A 20,739-nucleotide genomic window follows, 5' to 3' on the forward strand; every position below is an offset into this window, starting at 1 on the left:
AGAGACCATGACTGCATGGTTTGTCCCAGCAGGATGAGCTGAATGAAGCCCCCTACACCTGTGTGGGCACAGCGGCCAAATATTCCCAGACTTCTAGAAGTGGGTGGCACCTAGCTGAGAGAAGGCCTGGTCTCTAAAGGTTCTCACAACTGAAATGGGAATCCCCAATCATTGGCTTCAGGGAAGACTGTCTTGCTATGGATTAGAAGGGGACAAGCAGGACACTAGCCCCATAGGTGGACCTGTCAGGTAGACATGTCTGACCTGAGTCAGGTCACTTCTCAGAAGCCAACACAGGCTCTTACAGCAGAGGCAAAGGTGGATAGCCCTTCTGCTCTTAGGGGCTTGTGCTTAATGCATCCCTTCTTACCCAGCATACTTTTTTTTTTTTAACCCCCAATGTGGGACAGAGGAGGAGGGCAAGCAATCCTAAATGGGACCGAGTTTCAATCCAAGTGTCTGGGAAATCAGGTTACCTGGAAGTGACTAGTTTAAATTTTCACACAAAAAGGGCTCAGAGTCAGAAATTCAATTGAGTTGTGAAAAATAGTTACACATACATACATGTCTGTATGACCTATTGAATGTGAACTCACTGAGTGTTTTCATGGTTTTCAAATATTCGGTAATGACCATAGTTGGTATCTTTTAAAGAAAAGCATAGCCCAATAACACAGGTATAGGCTGATGGGAAGTTGGCCTCACTGGATGACAGGAACCTGTTCCCCTTGCCTCTAAGAGCCAGTACCTCATTTCCAAGAGCCTCTGCATTATGATTCTGAATGAGTGTGTGTGGCTAGAAGTGAATGCAAAATGGTGTTTCACAGCTGTCTTCTCTGCCCTGTCACCACCCTCTACTTCCTTTACCCCAAATCCTTACCCTTGCAAATCAATATTATTAAACTTCCCTTTATTTGGTCCTTTCTTTTCTTCTTCTTGTTAACCATTTTCTCCCCTCAAAGCAATATCAAATCACAGAACAAATCCACCCATACATAATGATGACCTCAAAATATCTGAAGAACATGTTGGTTTCTATGTTTGGTTTTCTTGGCTCCAGGTTATACTAAGTCCCTATATGATAATTCCCTCTCGCCATCATGTCCATCCTCCCTGGGGGATCACACCTAGGATTGTCAGGGGCCACTTAAAAAGCAGTACTTGGAATCAACACTGTGGCCCTGGGTTCTGGCCACAAAGACATACTATCATTCTGCTAAGGCTGCAAAGAGTGCCAAATGGGCATTTGTGTTCCTAGCTGGGGGGTGTCTCAGCATGTGGACTCACATCCAGAACTTTATCAAATGAGTGGTTGTTAGGTCACAACCGTGCTCTGCTGCACTCGTGTACTGCTGGGACCATGCAGCTGTGGGTGCCAATCATATTCAGCCACCCAGGAGAGGCAAGTCAGTGCCTGTCCTTTCTGTTACTGGCAGGGTCCTGCCAGTGAGGTCTGGGGAAAGGAGGATGAAGGGAATAGGGAACTCTACATTGCTCCATTGGCCATATCCCTCCCTGCCTTAGGGGCCCCCTCCTGTCATCTCTGTCTTCTACTTGAAACAAAAATCTCATGCTTTCTTCCTTCTTTTCTTTCTTCCTCCGTCTTTTCTCCCAAAAGCTCATCTGTCCCTTTGCTGAATCTGTGGGTCTTGTTCTCTCTCTAGGATCCCTCTTAAGGGAGATAATCCTCCAACATTAGAGGATTTTATCAAATTACTGAATATCCCTTCTCCTTGCTTGAGGTCCCCATGGCATGCTCAAATCCTGTAGAGGACACTTCCTCTAGTGCCAACCCCACTGCCCTGGTTGTGTCCACCTCATTCCCTTAGCTGCCTACTTTCTCTGCTGCTCTCACCGCGTTCCAAGCAGACTTTGGAGCATCTCCCCCACAAAAGCATTGACTTTGGCAGATCTCTTGGGGACCAGTGATGTCCTAACTTGTTTGCTTTTCCAAGGCTGGTGTTTGCAGGGGTTATTTGGAACCAGAACTGAAATCGTCCCCATGTCCTTATGCAACTCCTTCAGTAGGCTCCAACAGATAAATAAAGCCCTCCGCCCCTCTGTGGGTCTAGCTTTCTAAGCAGAGTACCTGGGTTGTCCTGAAGCCTCCAGCCATCTGCCCACTGGCCAGGGCCTCTCTGGGGCAACCATGAAGTCCTTCATCCTGCTCCTTTGCCTTACTCAGCTCTGGGGCTGCCACTCAGCCCCACATGGTCCACTGGGCTATAGGGAACCAAATTGTGATGACCCAGAAACAGAGCAAGCAGCCCTGGCAGCTGTGGATCACATCAATAAATTCCTTCTTCAGGGATACAAGCAGATCTTGAACCAGATCGACAAAGTGAAGGTTTCGTCTAGGGTAAGTGAACCTGCTGTGAACAAGTTGAAAGAACCTATGTGTGCAGCCCAACCTGGTACCTCAAAAGACCAGCATCTCCCAGCACAAATGCAGCTGCAGTGGGGAAACTCTTGTTTCTTCGCAGCAGTAAAAAGGAAGAGGCAGATGGAAGACAAGAGAGGAGACGTTCAGTTCCACAGTCATGGATCTCAAGGAAGCTGCTGGGTGGGGGGTCGAAGTGGGATGGAGGATAAGAAAAAGCTTTGAAGGATATTTTGCAGATGACAGTTGAAAAGTGGGACCTGCTACAAACACTAGGGCCCAAGAGATTGGCTCCAATTTGCCAAGTTATCATTGACTAAAAGTCAATTTACCTTTCTTGGTTTCTGTTTGTCTCTGAATGAATGACACTAGCATTTGACAGATGTTATTATGATATGCCAGCCCTTTCACATAGCTCACCTCCTTAACTGCCTCCTTTCCCCCTCCAGTGCTTTATGGTAGATGCACTGACCTTGTCTTATATAAGAGGAAATGAAGGCTCTGAGTGACATGTTGTCAATTTTTGGTCGAGGTCATATAATTAATATGCATTCAGACCGGGATTTGGTTCATATCTAGGTTCCTTCCTCTTTACAAGCTGCCTCCCAGAAAGAGTTATTCACATCCCAAAGAGAGAAGTCTTGGCATAAACAGGATTCACTGCTCCCTATGTCCGGCAAGAAACCAACACAGCCTGGAGCCAGTGACAATAAAGAGCAGGCCAGAAAATATACCTTGGAGATCAGTTGAAATATTTGGAGAGGTGGGAAAAGGGTATCTGTCTACTGTCTGTTTTGAAACCAGATTTCACATCTGATTAAGGTAATTTTTCCAGCAAACATTATTTCAAACCGTCCTTAAGCAAGAACCAGTGTCAGGTGCTATGGGAGATATTCAGTTGAATATCTAGAAGCAGAGATAAAATTGCCAGTACTTAGCTGCTTGTTATATATAAAAATGGCAATTTGATATGGTTTAACCTGACATAAAAGTCAGAAAAACAGTCTGTGGCCATAGAAGATTTACAATCTAGGGAAAAAAACAAGGTAAACATCAAGATGTCTGCACTGATAACGGATACCTGATTTCAAAAAAGGAGAAAATATTTGAAATCATGACTTCCCCAGGGAGATTTTATAAGTTCTGCATCCATATTAAAGTATAATGAAGACTCAGAGGAGACTCTGATCAATACAGGGGAAACAAGAACACAGCATGCACATTTGAAGGAAAAAGCAATGGATGGACATTATGGTTTTCACTAATGGCAGAGCTTGAGGGTACTAAGTCTACCCGGGTCCTAGTCACTGTAGTTCTGAATTATTTCAGGAAGTTACTTTGGACAAACCTTCATATCATAAAATGCAGAGCATCCTTTAGGGGAGAAGATTCTGAGGTTCCAGTGATTAGCAAGAGTTCCAGTGATTAGTCAGGCAGAGCTGAAATAAGAGACAAATAGAGCTGGGATGAGGTTTTCCAGGTCTTTTAGATTTTTCCAGGCTTTCAAGAAAAAATACATAATCAGGTGAAATGACAAGAACAACTCCAAAGATGTAGGTGTATAGGCTGGTGATAGGACAGCTTCCGCCTCTCAGTGCAGATTGGCTCTTCCCTCTCATCACCAGCAGGGGAACTAGAGAGCAGCGTCTGTGCACCCAGACATCTACTAGCAAAGAGACCAAGGAAAAGCCAAGGACTACAGCAACAAAAATCTTGAAGAAGGAAAAGAAAATGGGGAAAGGAGATGATGAAAGGGAAGGGAAAACAAGCATAGGGAGGGAGAAAGATAATAAAGAGAAAACAGTAAGCTATCATCTACGCCACCTTACTTTGCATCTTGACTAAGGAAATCCAAAACTTTCAAAGCACTGCTGGAAAGGTGAACTTTTTTAATTTAAAAAATAAGTATCATAACTCAGTTTTAGTTTCCAAATAGAGCTCAAAGTGAGAACCGTGACTCAATCCCTTGTCCAAGCCCATTCCTCTTGCCCAGTTAATGGAGGAAGAACAGAAAAACAGTATGGTCCTGTCCCCAGGCCAATTGAGGGCTAGCTGGAGGTGAGACTGGCAGTAAGAATAACTTCTCCTTCCCATCTCCAAAAGTGGGGGAGGGCCCAAACCCAGGGGAGGGGTTGGGAGGGCCCAAACCCAATGGCGGGGGCTCTCATTTTGGCTGGCGCAATATGGTCTATGGGCCATAGACAACCAAGGCGTCATTCTGTCTCCACAGCGGCCCTTCGGAGAGATGTATGAACTTGAAATAGACACGTTGGAAACCACCTGCCATGTTCTGGACCCAACCCCTTTGGCAAACTGCTCCGTGAGGCAGGTGGCCCAGCATGTGAGTACCCTTCTTATGGTGACTGTTGTGATACCTCATTCAGTTCCACCGCAGTTCAGAAAAGAGCAGGTCTCATTCTATCCGGCTTCCCAGCCTACCTTCTCATCCAGCCAGTATGCAGTTTCTAAAACTGGCATTGAACATCACCTTCCATGTCGTTGATTTTTACAATTTAGCCTCCTTGGTGTAGCCCTCCCTGAAAGCTGAGAGTACAGTGTTTCAAAATCACCCCAATGAAGATGACTTTTTGAGGGTTACCATAGACAACCAAGGCGTTGGGGATGGGGCAGGGGCAGAGGAATCCCTTCCTCCTCGGTGACAGTGAAGGCCAGCAGTGCTCCTGGGCCCTCACTCTGGGTTTATTTCACCAGGCTGTGGAAGGAGACTGTAAGGTCCATGTGCTGAAACTGAATGGCAAGTTCTCCGTAGTATTTGCAAAATGTGATTCCACCCCAGGTACGAATGCTTCTTTTTCTTATTATTTTTACCTTGTAGAGAGGGGAAGGAATCTGAATAGTTTTGATCCTAAGTAGTTTCGGTCACTTGGTTGGTTAAGAAAAGGAGAAGCCAAACTTCCTGGGTCCTGAGATTTAAAGATGGTTTAAGGATCTGTTCTCATTGGAAGTGAAAATTGTCCCTTAGTGACAGGGATTCCTGCGGAAATTTCAGCATGACACAAGCCACTGGGAGGTTTATCCCTAGAAGCAGAGATAAAGCCTAAAAGCCATTGCAGCATATATTACCCCTTTCTAAGTTTGTGGAGCTGGAGCAAATGCCCTGGAAAATTAGGAGACCTTCCCTTCTCTGCGCAGACTCCGCGGAAGACGTGCGCAAGGTGTGTCCGATATGCCCTCTGCTGGCCCAGCTTAACGACACCAGGGTGGTGCACGCTGTAGAAGCCGCTCTGGCCGCCTTTAACGGGCAGAAAAACGGCTCCTATTACCAACTATTGGAAATTTCCCGCGCTCAAATTGTGGTAAGCAGACTGTTCGACAGATTGGGCAGTTTGGTGGCACTTGTGGTGAAGTAGGAGTGAGGAAAGGACAGGTGCAAGGACAGCAGCCAGAAGGGAAGGAGTGTGTTGGCTGGAAAGAGGCAAAAAAAAGTGTCTTTGAGGTATGAGGACTGGGAATGTCATGAGGACCCCCAAACCTCGCCTCCACCAGCCTGAGACCCTCTAGCATGAAGCAGCCAGACGCTGCAGGTAGGCACAATGCATCTTCTCTCGTTCTAGCTAAAACCAGCTTCCATGTTCAAGAGATGAAGGTTCCCATATTATCCAGACACACTCACTGTAAATCCACAGGTTTACCACGCATCACCACCATTAGCAACAGTCTAGCAATTAATATTACAAAGGCAGGAACCTACTTATACTTATAGGCATATAATGGTAAGATTCTAAAAATGCTTTTAGAATCGCCACAAAAAAATACCCCCCCCCCCAAAAAAAACACAATTGTACTACAGATGGTTTAGCATATTTGAAGGAACCGGATTCTAATATTTAAGAAATCTGGTAATTTGTATACCAGCTATGGCATACTTAAAAATACTTTATGTGGTGATTCTGTTAACCATAATATGTGATTCTTGGAACATTTTCATCCCAGATTACACCAAATAACAGACATGTTATTATTGTAAGTGTCCATAGACTTCAAGTACTATAAAAAGGAAAAACACAAGCAGTATCTTCCATGCTTTCATCTAAAATTTTTCACTTGATCCCACTTTATAAGTGGGAGAGGCTGTTATCTCTTCACCTTCCCAACCCATCTTGGAATAACTCAAACCTTAGTGCAGCCCCAAGAGTGGGGGTCAGGGGGAGGCAGGGTTTCCACTCATGGGGTCTGAGTGAGGCCTTCTGACTTCCTGTTCCTGTCTGAAAACTCACCTTTGTCCTAAATGATGGGCAACAAACACCTGTTCCTCTTTCAGGGAAGACCCAACCCCTACCTCTGTAGTACAAACACTTTAGAGCACCATCCGCAACAACTGTCCCATCAACCATGCATGGGCTTATTTCCAGGGCCACAAAATACGGTCTATGTGAATGGTGTTCCCTGAAGTTGTCCTGTTGCCATGACTCTTATCATTTCTCTCCAGCCTCTCTCTCCCTGCCCTTTTCATTTCAAGTCATATTGCCTCAAGTGCATTTTGATTTATTCTTATCAGCCTCTCCCAGTTTCTACCTATGTGGAGTTTGCAGTGGCTGCCACTGATTGTGTTGCTAAAGAAGTCACAGATCCAGCCAAATGCAACCTGCTGGCAGAAAAGGTGAGTGGGCCAGAACTTGAGGTTGCTGCTACCCAGGCAAAGCTGATTATAGAACAGAACATCTTATGTAACTTATATCTTGGGGCTGCAAAAAGAAAATGGCTATGCAAAATGTGGGCCTGGATCATGCCTGATCTTTCTCTGGGGTCTCACCTCTGCCCTCAAGAGCTGTCACAAAATCATCTCATTCACTGGAGGCACATGAAGTTAGGAGAAAGACAGAAGCCGTCTCCTAATGAAGACAAGTTACACCCAGCTGTTGGAAGTGTGATATGTAGATTTCCTAGTTGTACCATTTGTGTGAAAACTTTCAAGTCTTTGAGTTAGTAATGTCCACTTGTACGAATTTAATCTAAAGAAATCATCAGAGGTTGTATATATATGTATACATATAAATAATGGTTTATCATAGATAAAAATGACTGAAAAGGAAGAAAAATCTCAGTGTCCAATAGAAGGGTGCCACTGAATAATACATGGCACATTAATAAATAGAAATTATTCAAGATAATTAATGATATGAAAAAATGCTATTATTTTAGGTCATAAATGGTAGAATCAAAATGATCTCAGCTTTTAAGTTGTGTTTAATAGAATCTAAAATCAGAAAGAAATACATCAATATTAACAGTAGTTCTTGCTGGGTCAGACTATTTATGTGTGGGATTTTGGGTGATTTCTCTCTCTCATAACATTTCTTTATTTTCTGCATTTTATATATATAGGAGTATATGTATATATGTATATATATAGGAGTATATGTGTCATATACAGAATCTTTAAACTTTAGGAAGATTTTTAAAAGAAATTAAAATTTTAAGTTTCTTTGCCCCAGTGTAGTTCAGTACCAGTGAAACCAGGGAAGAAATCCATTTTTTTCAGTATAAACATTTTTCTATATATTGTAATAATTATGAATATTAGTGACAAGTATACATTTTGAGACAATCCGTAATATGATCACTTTGTCAAAATATACTCTACTGTCATGTATATATAAAAAGAACATATACAAAAATTAAAAAGTAGTCCATTTTTTAAATATCCGTTAAAATGACTCCCTTCTCTCTATGGGCAGCAATATGGTTTTTGTAAGGCAACGGTCAACGAGAAGGTTGGTGGAGAAGAGGTTGCAGTGACCTGCACTCTGTTCCAGACGCAGGTAACAACTTCATGAATATTCTTACATCTTCAGAATACAGAGATCCCCTTAATCTGTATGCAGCTTGTTAGTAATGACAAGGCATTTGTTGTCCTGTCCTCCTAAACTTCACAATGTAATATGGTACATGGAATCATTAACACTTGAAAAGATAATTCATCCATGTCTTTCCCTCCCATGCACCCGTGGCTGCAGGGCAGAACCACACTAGTGTGTAGTTGTCAAGGCCATTTGTTCATGTATGGGAGGTGGAGTTGGGTTTCTTAATTGTGGACAACAGGTGAGTAGGTCTGTCTGACAGCACCCAGTAGCTGAAGGCGTAGGTGAAAAGACTTCGAATTAGCTGTAGGTGGAGTGATTTTACTTATGGGACATGTGTGCAGAAGTCCACTGTCCACCAAAACAATCCTGGTGGAACTGGGGCCCCCATAGGCTAGTTGTCTCTCCCCCCGTAAACCTGATGAGAATCCTTTGCACATATGTACGTTTGTGGCAGCGGGGAGGGGGTGTGTGTTTTGTTTTGTTTGTGAAATTCCTTACAAATGAAAATTCTTACTGTGAGTAAATTGGGTTGGGGTGCCACCCAGACCTGTGGGTGGCTTTATCTGGGAGGAAGAAGCAAGCTAACCTCAGGAAACGGTCCTCTCTCCACCCTGTGGTCATACAGCCCCAACCAGACGCCAATGTAGCAAACCCTGACGCTGTTGTGGAACAAGCTACACCTGCATCCCTTCCAGCTGGTCAGCCTGCAGCATCCCAGGTGGTTGGACCTATGGTGGTGTCACCCCCCAGAGGACCCCCATCACACCGGGTACATTACGACCTGCGCTATGCCTTCTCAGGTGTGGCCTCAGTGGAGTCAGCCTCCGGAGAAGCGTTTCACCCAGGGAAAACACAGCCTGGTGTTGCTGGTGCTGCTGATCCAATGGTCCGCCCATGCCCAGGCAGGATCAGACACTTCAAGATTTAGGCTAGACACAGTAAAAATGGGAAGGTTTGACACAGAGAACTTAGCCACCATTTTGTCCAGGTCTGGCATGGGTGGGCCTTTTCTGTTGTCAAAGCAAGTGCCACATGTGTTTAGATCAACATCAATTCTTGAATTCCAGCCTCTCTTCGTGCCTCAGAGGATAGAAGCAGAGAGGGTGAGAGGCATAGGCTGACAACTTGATTGTCTTTGTCTTCATGATAAACCACTACCATTAAGTTCTCTGCCTTCTGGTTGACCTCATAAAAACAGTAGGAACTGTAACTTTGAAAGGTGCTCTTGTCAAACTTGTATCTGACTATTAATAAAAATGCCTGAAAGACCTTTCTTAATGGAGAAGGTTGTAAACTGAAATATGGTCATGATTCTTGCCTACTTCATCCCAGGTCTGCTTAGGTATAGGGTCTGTTATCCCAAGAACCACACAAGTATCCCTCACCAAAATCTACTTGAGAATAGAAAAAGAAAACAATAAATATCTTGGTGCCAAATACAGGGAAAAGTGAGACTAGGATCTGCTCCCAACCCTAGGATATGACCATTTTCTTAGGAAAAAAACAATTCCTTTTATTCAGAAGAGACAATCTTGCTAAAGGAAGCCAAGTGCCTGAACTTTGTACAGATAAATCAACCACTGGTTTTCTCCAATACTCAGGTAAGAGGTATTGTAACTAGTACAGGAATAGCACAGGAATCCCGTTTTAATTAGATTTGTTCACTATTTATGTTTTAAATATCTTCTTAGTACACACTCAGTGTATAATGCAGCTTTCTAGCCAGTCTGTTTTAAGAATCCAAGTTAAAGCTCTGGTGTATAGTATATTTAAGGGAAGGGGTCCCTGGGCAAGTGAATCTGTAGACATTATCTAAGTGCTCAATGGCATGAGAGAATAAACAGTCCCCATTAAAGAGTAATGCCTACACAATTTCAATTTTTGTCCATCAGTTTTAGGTTGTTCTGAACCTCCTCTGTGATGGGCCCTTCCAGATAGAATTTTAAAGGGTGAGGCCAGCAGCCAGTTGAGTGGCCACACTGAATCAGAGGTTCCATGGTTCTCAATCTGGGGATGGGATGAGGTGAGGTGGAACAGAACTGCACCATCCCCTGGGGAGACATTTGGAAGTGAGTAGAGGCATTCACTTGGGACACTACTGACATTTAGAGGACAGAGGACAGGGATGGAAAGTAATCTGAAACGAACAAGACATTTCTAACAATAAACTCACAACAATCAGCGTTTAGTGATTTATCAAGTTCCCTTGGCACCTGTGTAGCTGTATGGAAAGTGTTTGTAGCTGAGCAGGAGTAGCCAGAGGGCAAGAAGTAACTAATTGAGCAAATTTTGGTGAAAGTTTGGTCTTAGGCAGTGGGCCGCAAATGTGATAAAGAGAGGATGTAATTTGGAGGTGGCACTCAGGGCCTACCAATGGATTTGATATAGATATGAGAAAGAGAGATGAAAAATGACAACTCCAGCATTTGTGGCTTTGCTAACTGGGAGGATGGAACCATTTAGCTGGGCAGGGAACACTGGTTCATTTCATTTGTCTTACCTCAACTTCTCTCCACTCTATCTTAATATTTGTGCCTGTTGATTTTTCTGCCATGCAATTATCCCATGCCTCTCAAGGAAGCAGTGAAGTCGGAGAGACCTGCAAAACCTGGGCTGAGCTGCTGTGCCTACCTCCTCTTTCTGCCCTCATTGCACAACCGGGTGTATTCAACAGTCTGGCATAGAGATATTGGGAGGATTACATGAGATGCTACAAAATATATGCATGGAAATGTCCTGACACGTTCTGGGTTCTCAGGAAGGGCCCTGCCTCACTACTATCTCTTCCTGTGATCAAATTTAGTAGCTTCAGAAGATTATGATTTCGACCTCTTAAATCTGTACTCTCCATTTCACAAGTTTATCCCTTCTCATGATTTAAACTGACAGCCATGCACAGACAACTTCCGGCTTCATGACTCAAGGCTGGACGGCTCTCTTGAATTCCAGCATTGCATTTCCAAATATCTCCAGAATTTCCTCCTCTGAATTCACCAAGAACAGCCTCCTATGTGGTTTATTTCCTCTAAATGATGCACAGCTAACGACTGAGCATTATCAAAAATGTGTATTATTTTAGGATAATTTCTTCCCAGTCATAATCATAAGGTTTAGAAGATAAGTGATGAAGTTCTTAAATCTATGGCCCTTACAGCACTTTTTTTTTCTTTAAGGCTGCCCTGTATTTTCATAATATCATCAACTTGTTTCAAATTTTGCATATCAGATGAGACTCTGTGGCTATTTTAGTTTCTTACTATTTAAAATTTGTGTGGTTCAGAATTTCATACAATATAACCCATACAATATATGTCTTGTTCCTTTTAATATGTATGTCCACATCTCAGCTGGTCCACGACTCATCCAAATTGCCCTCCATCCCTGCATCGCTCTCCTTTTCCTTCATAACAGTCACCTAGGAATTAGAATTGCAGTAAACACAGGTAAATGTCGGGAGCTGCTCTGGAAATACATGCCCTCAAGTCCTGAGCAAGAGATACTGAATAATTATCGCTCCTGCAATAACTTGGGCCTTACCTCTGCTTGGATAATGAGGCGTGGCTCCAGGAGTAGGCATTACCTGGTGGGGTTGAGTTATACTCACCTGTTCCTATGTAATCCTACTGCTTGCCCTTTTCAGATAGAATGTTCCAAGAAACAGAGTCCCCCATTAAAAGCCAGCTCCAGAACGTGTGCCCCCGTCTCTTTCAGCCTCTTGTGACTTTCTCTTGCCTCCCTTGTGGGATCCTGAGGGTCAGAACCAGGGAAGCCATCCTGAAGCTTATAAAAAGGTATTCCATGTCTGTGTGGTCTTTTCATGTCACCCCAAATTCACATGAGTAACTTTGGTTCAGTTGCCTGTGCTGGACGGGGCAGCAGGTAAGTTATATTTTTAATCCTTAATAATAAATGAGATTATATATGTAACCTATATAGCACTCTTAACATCAATTTCCCAAATACTCATTTTTATAAAACATTGTTGATATAAGCAGATGAAATTCTTTCCACCTGCATCCTATCCTGCACCCTGCACTTGGACCCCAAAAGCCACAAGGCTCCAAGGACCACTAGGAATATATGAAATGCAATGCTGTTTTATTAGCATTTGTGTGTGTGTGTGTGTGTATGTGTGCTTGCCAAAGATAAGGTGTTTATAGTGTTCATCATGGCATTATTTAAAAGAGCAAAAATTATAAACATAAATTTTCTTTATACATGTCTGGCTAACTAAATTATGCTACATCCATTCCATGGATTATTTGTAGAAATTTAAAACCGTGTTATAAAAAAGTAACAATTCATATAGAAAAACATTTATATTTTGAGATGAAAAAGCAGGTTAAAGTGGTATGCTTCTACCATTATAACTCATTCTCTTCTTCTTCTACCCAACTAAGATACTGTCTTGTATTTATAAAGTCTCAAATTTTTTTTTTCTTTTGCTGGGGCTGGGTCTGTAGCTCAGTGGCAGAGTGCTTGCCTTGCTTTTGTGAGGGACTGGGTTCCATCCTCAGCACCACATATAAATAAGTAAAAAGATAAAGATCCATTGACAACTAAAAAAATATTTAAAAAAAATTTTTTTTTGTTATTGCCGGGTATGATACACCTGTAATCTCAGCTACTTAGGAGCCTGAAGCAGGAGGATGGCAAGTTTGAGGCCAGACTCAGCAATTTGGCAAGATCCTATCTCAAAATAAAACATTTTTAAAAGGGCTGGGGATGTAGCTCGGTGATGGAGCGTTTGTCTAGCATGTGCAAGCCCTGGGTTTGATCTCTGGCACTGCACACACATACATGTTTTTTGGAATGACACTCCCACCTCCATCACCACCCTCTGCAGTGGACCGTGCGGTTTCCTCTGCACCTTGTGTCTGAGGACCAGGCACTGGTGTTGAGAGTCCCCTGTCTCTGCACTGGCGTTCAGGGGTTTCTTTTACCTCTATCTGGGAGGTGTTTGCTTTTCCCCACCATTGGGCTGCCCCTATCCATCCTTGTCCTAGTGATCTGACTCCCCAGGGACCCTCCCACATTCACCAGTGACTTTGATGTCTCTCCTCGCCTGCCCCAGTCACCTTCAAAACCTTGCCAATGGCCCACCCACCCAACATCCGAATCTCTCCCTAGCTTGCTGTATTGCCCCTGCTTCATCTCCACCACCCTTTGGTTCCCACAGTCACACCCTCCTGGTGCCATTATCCTCTTCCTGGGTGGCAGACCTTGCCTCACCCTCTCTCTGCCCTCAGCCATCTTATTGTGCAGCCCTGATTCACTTCATCAGCTCAGCCTGTTTTTCAGCCTCACTGAGAACATCAATCTGTCTCTGTCATTCAAGTTATGGGACACCTCCTGGTTTCACTTCCTTGTTCTCAGACCCCAACCCTGCCTCTGTTGTTTCAGTGATACACCACAAACCTCTGACTTCTGTCTTCGGGACTGCCTGCCTTTTCAGGGCCCATCTCCAATTGCACTTTCTATTTCTGTTTCCAGGCTGTAGTTCTGACTGAGGGGCTTCTCATTGGCTCTTTCTTCTTATTCTTCCTTTTAGGTATACTTAATGTATATCTATCTGAACAATGTATTTTGACATATCATGCATACATGGAGTATAACTTCCCTTTGTGGTTGTACATGATGTGGAGTTACATTGGTCGTGTATTCACATATGAACACAGGAAGGTTATGTTCAATTCATTCTACTATCTTTCCTATTCTCATACCCCTCACATCTACTTCCTTCCCTTAATTCCCTTTTGTCTAATCCAATGAACTTCTATTTTTCCCTCCCCCCACTTATTGTGGTTAGCATCCACATATTAGAGAGAACGTTAAGCCTTTAGTTTTTTGGGATTGGTTTATTTCACTTAGCATGATAGTCTCCACTTCCATTCATTTACCAGCAAATGCCATAATTTCATTCTTCTTTATGGGCTGAGTAATATTCCATGTGTATATATACCACAATTCTTTATCCATTCATCTGTTGAAGGGCACCTAAGTTGATTCCATAATTTAGCTATTGTAAACTGAGCATCTATAAACATTGATGTGACTGCATCACTGTAGTGTGCTGATTTTAAGTTTTTGGGTATATACTGTGGAGTGGGATAACTGGGTCAAATGGTGATTTCATTTGAATTTTGTTTTCTGAGGAACCTCCAAACTGCTTTCCAGAGTGGTTGCAACAAATTTGTAGTTCCATGCTTGGCTCTTGATGCCCTCACAAAAGTTGCTCTCCATCCTTAGATGGGACCACAGAGCTGCCCACCATCATTTCATCTTCTAGTCTCCACAATGGCTAATCCATGCTTGCCCCTCTCAAATCTCAGATCATACTCCCATTTCTCAACCCTCAACAAGTCAAACATCTCCGGTGCCAAATGAAATAAATACTCAGTCATCTAAGAATTCCCTCCAGTGTATTTCCAAAGTCATCCATCCTTACCTCCTTGTCTGCGGTTCACGGATAGTCTTTCTCCTCCCATAAAAAGGGTGATATGTTCTGAGAAATGCATAGTTATGGAATTTCCTAGTTGTGTGAACATCACAGAGTGAGCTCACACTATCTTAGATGGCACAGGTCAATCACTCCAAGTGGCCTCTTGATGTCATTAACAAAAACAGTAAACTAGGGCCCAGACTGTTTAGAAAAATGAAACATTTATATTTATACTTAGAATCATATAGATTGTGACAAATTTGCTTATTGGAAACCTCTAGTAATGTCAATGCCACTTTCTTGAAATGTACCATGTAAGGAGCTCTGCTGTAGAGCCTTTTTGAAATAGATTGACTCTATAGAAAACAGGATCATACAGCTATATCACCAGAAGTGAAAAATATGTTCTGGTGTTTTTCTGTAAAGATTAAGAAATTAAAAGTCAAAACTTTAAAAAATAAATAAATAAAATTAAAAGTGCTATGATGTAGCTCAGTGGTAAAGCACCTCTGGGTTTGATCCCTAGTACCAAAAACAAAAACAACACCCAGTATAATTTTACTATAGTTTCCAAAGTCTGTCCTGTTTTGCAATGTGACCTTATAACATGAACATTTTCTGTATTACTATCATAAACATCATTTGTGGTGGCTAGTATGTATTCTAGCAAGTAGACATACCATAGTTTATTTAGCCATTCTCTTATTGTTGGACATTTAGCTGGTTATCTCTTTTTCACAGTTGTAAGTGGCACAACAATAAATATTATTATGTGGGCTGGGGTTGTGGCTCAGTGGTAGAGCGCTTGCCTTGCATGTGCAAGACCCTGGGTTCAATCCTCAGCACGACATAAAAATAAATTAATAAAATAAAGGTATTGTGTCCAATTATAACTAAAAAATAAATATTGAAAAAATAGATAAATATTATTATGTGTAAAAGATAGAGCCTCAGAAATAGAACCAAGACTCCAGAATAATACTATTTTATAACTCTTGATATATATCACCAAATTACTTTCCAAGAAGAGTTTCTGCCAATCTTTTTTTTTTTTTTCTGCTGAAATACAAGCATGCCCATCTCAGGGAACCTTTACAAACCTTGCTTGGCATTATCATTTCCTCCCCAAACTTACAATTGCCTGAGTTATTCTAGTTATCATGTCTCACTCCATTATGCTTTGGTTCATATTTATACCAATATAATTAGATGGCTCTGGAAAAGGTCACTATTGACCTTATTGCCAAAACCATTGATCCATTGATTTGTTTTCCTTCTCATATTATGTAAGCTCTCTGCAATGTTTAATGTCATTGTCAATCTCCAATTTGGAACTCTTTCTTTAGAGCTTCCTGACATTTAGAGTTAGAGGCCCTGCAATTTCACCTTGTTCTTCTCATTTTATAGGCTACCGATGGCAATCTTACCCACTCCTGTAACTTCAACTCAGTGATAATATTCCCTACATTTTCCCTTTTTTTCTGCTGGATCTCTAATCTTCCCTGTGATGACCCTCCAACCTCAGTGTTTAAACAGGCTTTTATCTCTTCTATCTATATTTTCAAAGGTCCTTGTTTGACTCTATATTCCTCTTTCATGTGTTGCTTTCCTTCTGTTTCCAGCCAAGCTTTTAAAAACCATGATGTACACGCTTATCAAGATCATGTACTCACGTTCATTTTTTTTCACTGCTCTCTGGCTTCTGGTCCCAACAGTCCTCTGAAACTGCTGCTGACAAAGATCACTATGGATCTCGAAGATGCGAATGTAATAGGTACATTTTAGCCTTTCTCTTTTTCAGATCAAGCTCACCATGGCTTCTCTCTCTGTGACCACCCCTTCTTTCCTCAATCCAATCCTTCCTGGTCTAAGGAGCATGGCTTTCTGCTCCACAGTCTTTCAGTTTCAGACTCTTTAGGTTCACCTTCCTCTGCTTCCTCTCTAAATACTACTTTGCCTAGAGTTCTGCCTCATTCTCATCTTATCACCTTACCAGCTCTCCCACAGGAAGCTCAGCTTCTCCCATGCTCCAGCCTCTGCCTTTGCCTGCTGCTGCTGATACTTTCTCTTCAAGCTTCCGGTCCATCTAGCCAACACCAATTGTAAATCTTCACTGAGAGATACCTTAGGCCCTTCAAACTGAAGTCTCAAATGAAAGCCCCCAACCCCCTCCTTCCTAAGCCTGCTCCACTCCTGCAATGGCAGCACAACTCCCCAACCCAGGGGTAGAGCCTCCACCTTCAGGGTCATTTCCCACCCTGCCCTCCTCTTTGCTGCCATTTTGGGATTTTTTTTTTAAATACACACACACATATATATATTTAGTTGTAGATGGACAAAGTACCTTTATTTTATTTGTTTATTCCTATATAGTGCCAGGGATCAAACCCAGTAGCCCATGCACGCTAGGCAAGAGCTCCATCATTTGGATTGTTCACCAGCTCTTGATTTCCTGCATCCTCAATGTGTCTCAGATCCATTCCTTCCTCTTTATTCCCGCAGTCACTTCAGCAGGTCTCCTCCATTCACAAGTGTATCAGTCAAGATTCAGTCAGATTTAGCAGAACCAGTGGGAGATATTAAAAGGAATTGGCTTATGCAATTGTGGGTGCTAGATAAACAGTTCCTGTAAAGCTGTCTCCATATTCAATGATGCAACCCAAACTCCATGGGGCAGACATTCAGGAAGAGAAGATGGATATGAAGTAGGGGAAATTGACAGCAGGTGGGAAGCCACAGCATGAGCTGGAAACCCACAGAATGGACAATACCATGTGTGCTCTGGTTACTTCTGAACTTAATGATGAGAAGCTGGGGCCTTTTGCCTCTGCTGAGTGCAATTATCTTTCTGGAGACCAAGTCCTCAAAAACCTTAGTGACTCACCAAGACATTTAGGAGGTAATGCAATTCATTCTATCACAGAAGACCCTCAGATTCCTGCTGCCTACCACCGTGGCTCTGTATCTTGTCATTCCTTCACCCTCCCTCTTCTCATCTCTTTCTCTCCACCCCCCTCACCACACACCAAATATACACACAATCTCAAGTCATAAAACTAGTGTAGAAAAACATTTACTCATGAAATTTGGGGCCTGGTTCATTCAAAATGAATATTTCTAAAGTTTTGGTTTTGCAGGGTGGAGGATACTGAGGTTGAACCCCAGGGATCCTTTACTATTGAGCCACATACCCACATACCCCTAATTTGTTTAATTTTTTATTTTGAGACAGGGTCTCCCCAAGTTGCCGAGGATATTGCTGAATGTCTGAGACTGGCCTCAGATTTGCAATCTTCCTGTCTCAGCCTCTTAAGTCACTGGGATTACAAGTATTACACCACACTCAGCTCAAAGTTTTGATATCCTAACTTAAAAAGAACACTTGAAAAATTATATTGTTACCTGTTAAAACATAGAAAGGGCTGATAATTATCACGAATTATTCATTACAAACCAGGTATACCCAACACCACGGAGAAGTTTCATTTATACTAAAAGCACTGCCCTGTTCTCATAAGGTAGCCTGTCCTCTCTGTTGTCACTGACTGGTCATTTGCATCTCTGTGGTGTCTGTGATCCTCTCTAAGCCACTGGAGCAAATGATTCTTCAGTTGTTACAATGGAGTCGGCTGAAATATAGGTACTCATTATCAAACCGTCCTTCCTTCCTTCCTTCCTTCCTTCCTTCCTTCCTTCCTTCCTTCCTTCCTTCCTTCCTTCCTTCTTCCTTTTAAGCACAGTTCTGGGTTTGGATTCTGGGTTATAGACTCCTAGGCTCCTAGGTATAGTTATCCTGAATCTGCTTGCTCCCACTTCCAGGCATTGAATGTGTGATCACTCTCCTCTTCTCTGGTTCTTCATGAGAGTAACTCCTAGTTGCTCTTGAAAGCCTGTCTTAGAGGCCACGGCCTCCACGAAATCCTTGCTCATTCCTTTGGCCCCTTTATTTTCCTAGGTCTGGTTTAGGGCAGACTAACCCTTAGGTTTACATTTGTGGTTGACTCGAAATTTTAATGCAATCTTCTGCTTCCAAGGGCACAGGATATGCTTCTTATTTCTCTATTCTCGCATCTAGCATAGTGCCTGACACGGATGAGAAACCTCATTCACTGGAGAAGAACTTAGGACTTCACTAGAGTGGAGGAACTTCCTTTTACTTACCAAAATCCAGACCTAGGGAGGATCCCACAAACTCAAACTTCACAGCCTTTCCCTGCCCCTTTAAAAGAAAGGTTTCTGTTTACTGGGTTTTGGACATTCAGATGAAGAACATGTCCTGGTGGTTCACATCCTGCTAGTGTGATTTCTATTGTTATTATATTTCTGGAGAAGAGTGAGGCAAATCATATCTGAAGTTATAACATTAGAAATTTCCTTTGACCAATAATTCCATTTTGAGGCATTTATACTAATCAAACAATGATAATCAAACAAAGATTTACCTACAAGGATGTTAATTGCAGCATTGTTTTTAAAAGCAGAAAATTGGAAGCAATCTAAACAAGTCACAAAGACAATTGGTTTGAACAGTTGGCTGTCAGTGGACTACTGTGTTGCCGCAGACTGGCTGGGCACAGAATCACGAGCCACCACACACCTTGTAGATTCAAACAGCAATTCTTTATTCCCAAACTCACACCGGCCCTCTACAAACACGTTCTGGGGAAATCCAAGTTCTGCCGCAAAATTCACGTACTCCACCAGGCTTTGAATCCCAAATACTTTCTGAATCCCACGAGAACGGGAACTCAGGCAGCAGGATATGCCCTATTCCCAGCAGGAATAACCTTAAACCTGGAACCGCCCTAAACCCAGATTGTCCTAAAACGGGAACGCCCTAAACCCAAGGAGCGGAATACTCCCTAAAACCTGCAGGATACACCCTAAACCTGGATCTGCCCTAATCCAGTAGGATCCTCCCTAAACCCGGATCCACCCTGGTCCTTCAGCAGGGTCACCTTTCTCAAACATACATGCAATGTCACGGCGAATGTCCAAGGCAAGTCCATTTCCACGAGTCCTTCCTCTAAGCAACATGGGGTACGCTGGCAAGGAAATTTCGATGCATCATTCCTACTTGGCAATGGCTCTCAGCACTGTGTATTAATTAAAAATTAAGTTGTAGAAATGGGTTTATTTATATGTTAGCTTTCCATAATGTTGTTGGATTTCAAAAGCAAGATACAATAGAGTATGTATAGTACTTTATTACTTTTATATATAGAAATATGTGTGATATATTCATAAAGGATATCTATCAACTATTAACAGTATAATAGGATAATTTTATCTTCTTATTTGCTTTCTTTTTATTTTTCTATAGTACACTTAAATCTCTTTAGTAGCCTTCTTTTAATGAGAAAAAAAAAAGTTTGAATTACTTACAGTGGTTCTGCAAGCCCTCCACTCACAGAAGGGCTTGCAGAACCTGAAAGGGTTCTAAGCTGCAAAGCCTGAATTAAAATGTAAAAGACTAGGTATTGTTAAGTTCCTCTGCTACACCCAGAACCTGAAATTCCTGAGATAGTTAAGACACCGCCCTACTGGCCATTTAGCCTAGGGCCCTGTGCAGTTTGTCACAGGGCCCAAACCAATCAGTTTGAATGTGTACCCCGCTTAGGAGTGACCAGTCACCCCTGCCCAACCTGTTCCCGACAATGAATGTGCTAATCATGTCTCAGAGTTGTTGTTCAATTTTCCTGCGCCTCATGATGATTTATTCTGATGTATGCAAAGCCCCCCCCCCCCCCGCCCTCCCCAAAAAGTGTACTTAAGCTCTGCTTGACCTCTGCTCTGGGCTCTGGGCCGCTCTCCCTTCCTGAGTGAGCCTTGGGCCTCAGCGAGCTGAATTAGGATCCTCTTCAATAAACTCCTTCCTGCTCATTGCATGAAGCTGGTCTCTTCCTCCGACGTTTCGCCAGACCCTTACAAACCTACTGTAAGTAATCCAGACTTCTTATTCACAGGCATAAATATCTTTGGACCAAAAGAAAAATCACCAATTATTAAGATTTACTATTGGCTAGGCATGTATCACATGCATGATCTCATTTAATCCTGTAAATATGAATTTTGTCTATGTTTTTATTGAT

General features: G+C 42.5%; 1 protein-coding gene across 1 annotated transcript; it reads left to right on the forward strand.

The window, feature by feature from the left end:
- Positions 1-2,053: 2,053 nt before the first annotated feature.
- Ahsg (alpha 2-HS glycoprotein) lies at positions 2,054-9,505 on the forward strand. The gene is made up of 7 exons (XM_005331001.5): positions 2,054-2,359; positions 4,611-4,721; positions 5,093-5,177; positions 5,534-5,697; positions 6,900-7,001; positions 8,080-8,163; positions 8,831-9,505. Exons 1-7 carry the CDS (start codon positions 2,150-2,152, stop codon positions 9,131-9,133), a joined length of 1,059 nt encoding a protein of 352 aa, XP_005331058.1. The 5' UTR covers positions 2,054-2,149; the 3' UTR covers positions 9,134-9,505.
- Positions 9,506-20,739: the final 11,234 nt, after the last annotated feature.

Source organism: Ictidomys tridecemlineatus, chromosome 3, assembly GCF_052094955.1.
Source record: "Ictidomys tridecemlineatus isolate mIctTri1 chromosome 3, mIctTri1.hap1, whole genome shotgun sequence".
In the NCBI taxonomy this organism is placed as follows: Eukaryota; Metazoa; Chordata; class Mammalia; order Rodentia; family Sciuridae; genus Ictidomys; species Ictidomys tridecemlineatus.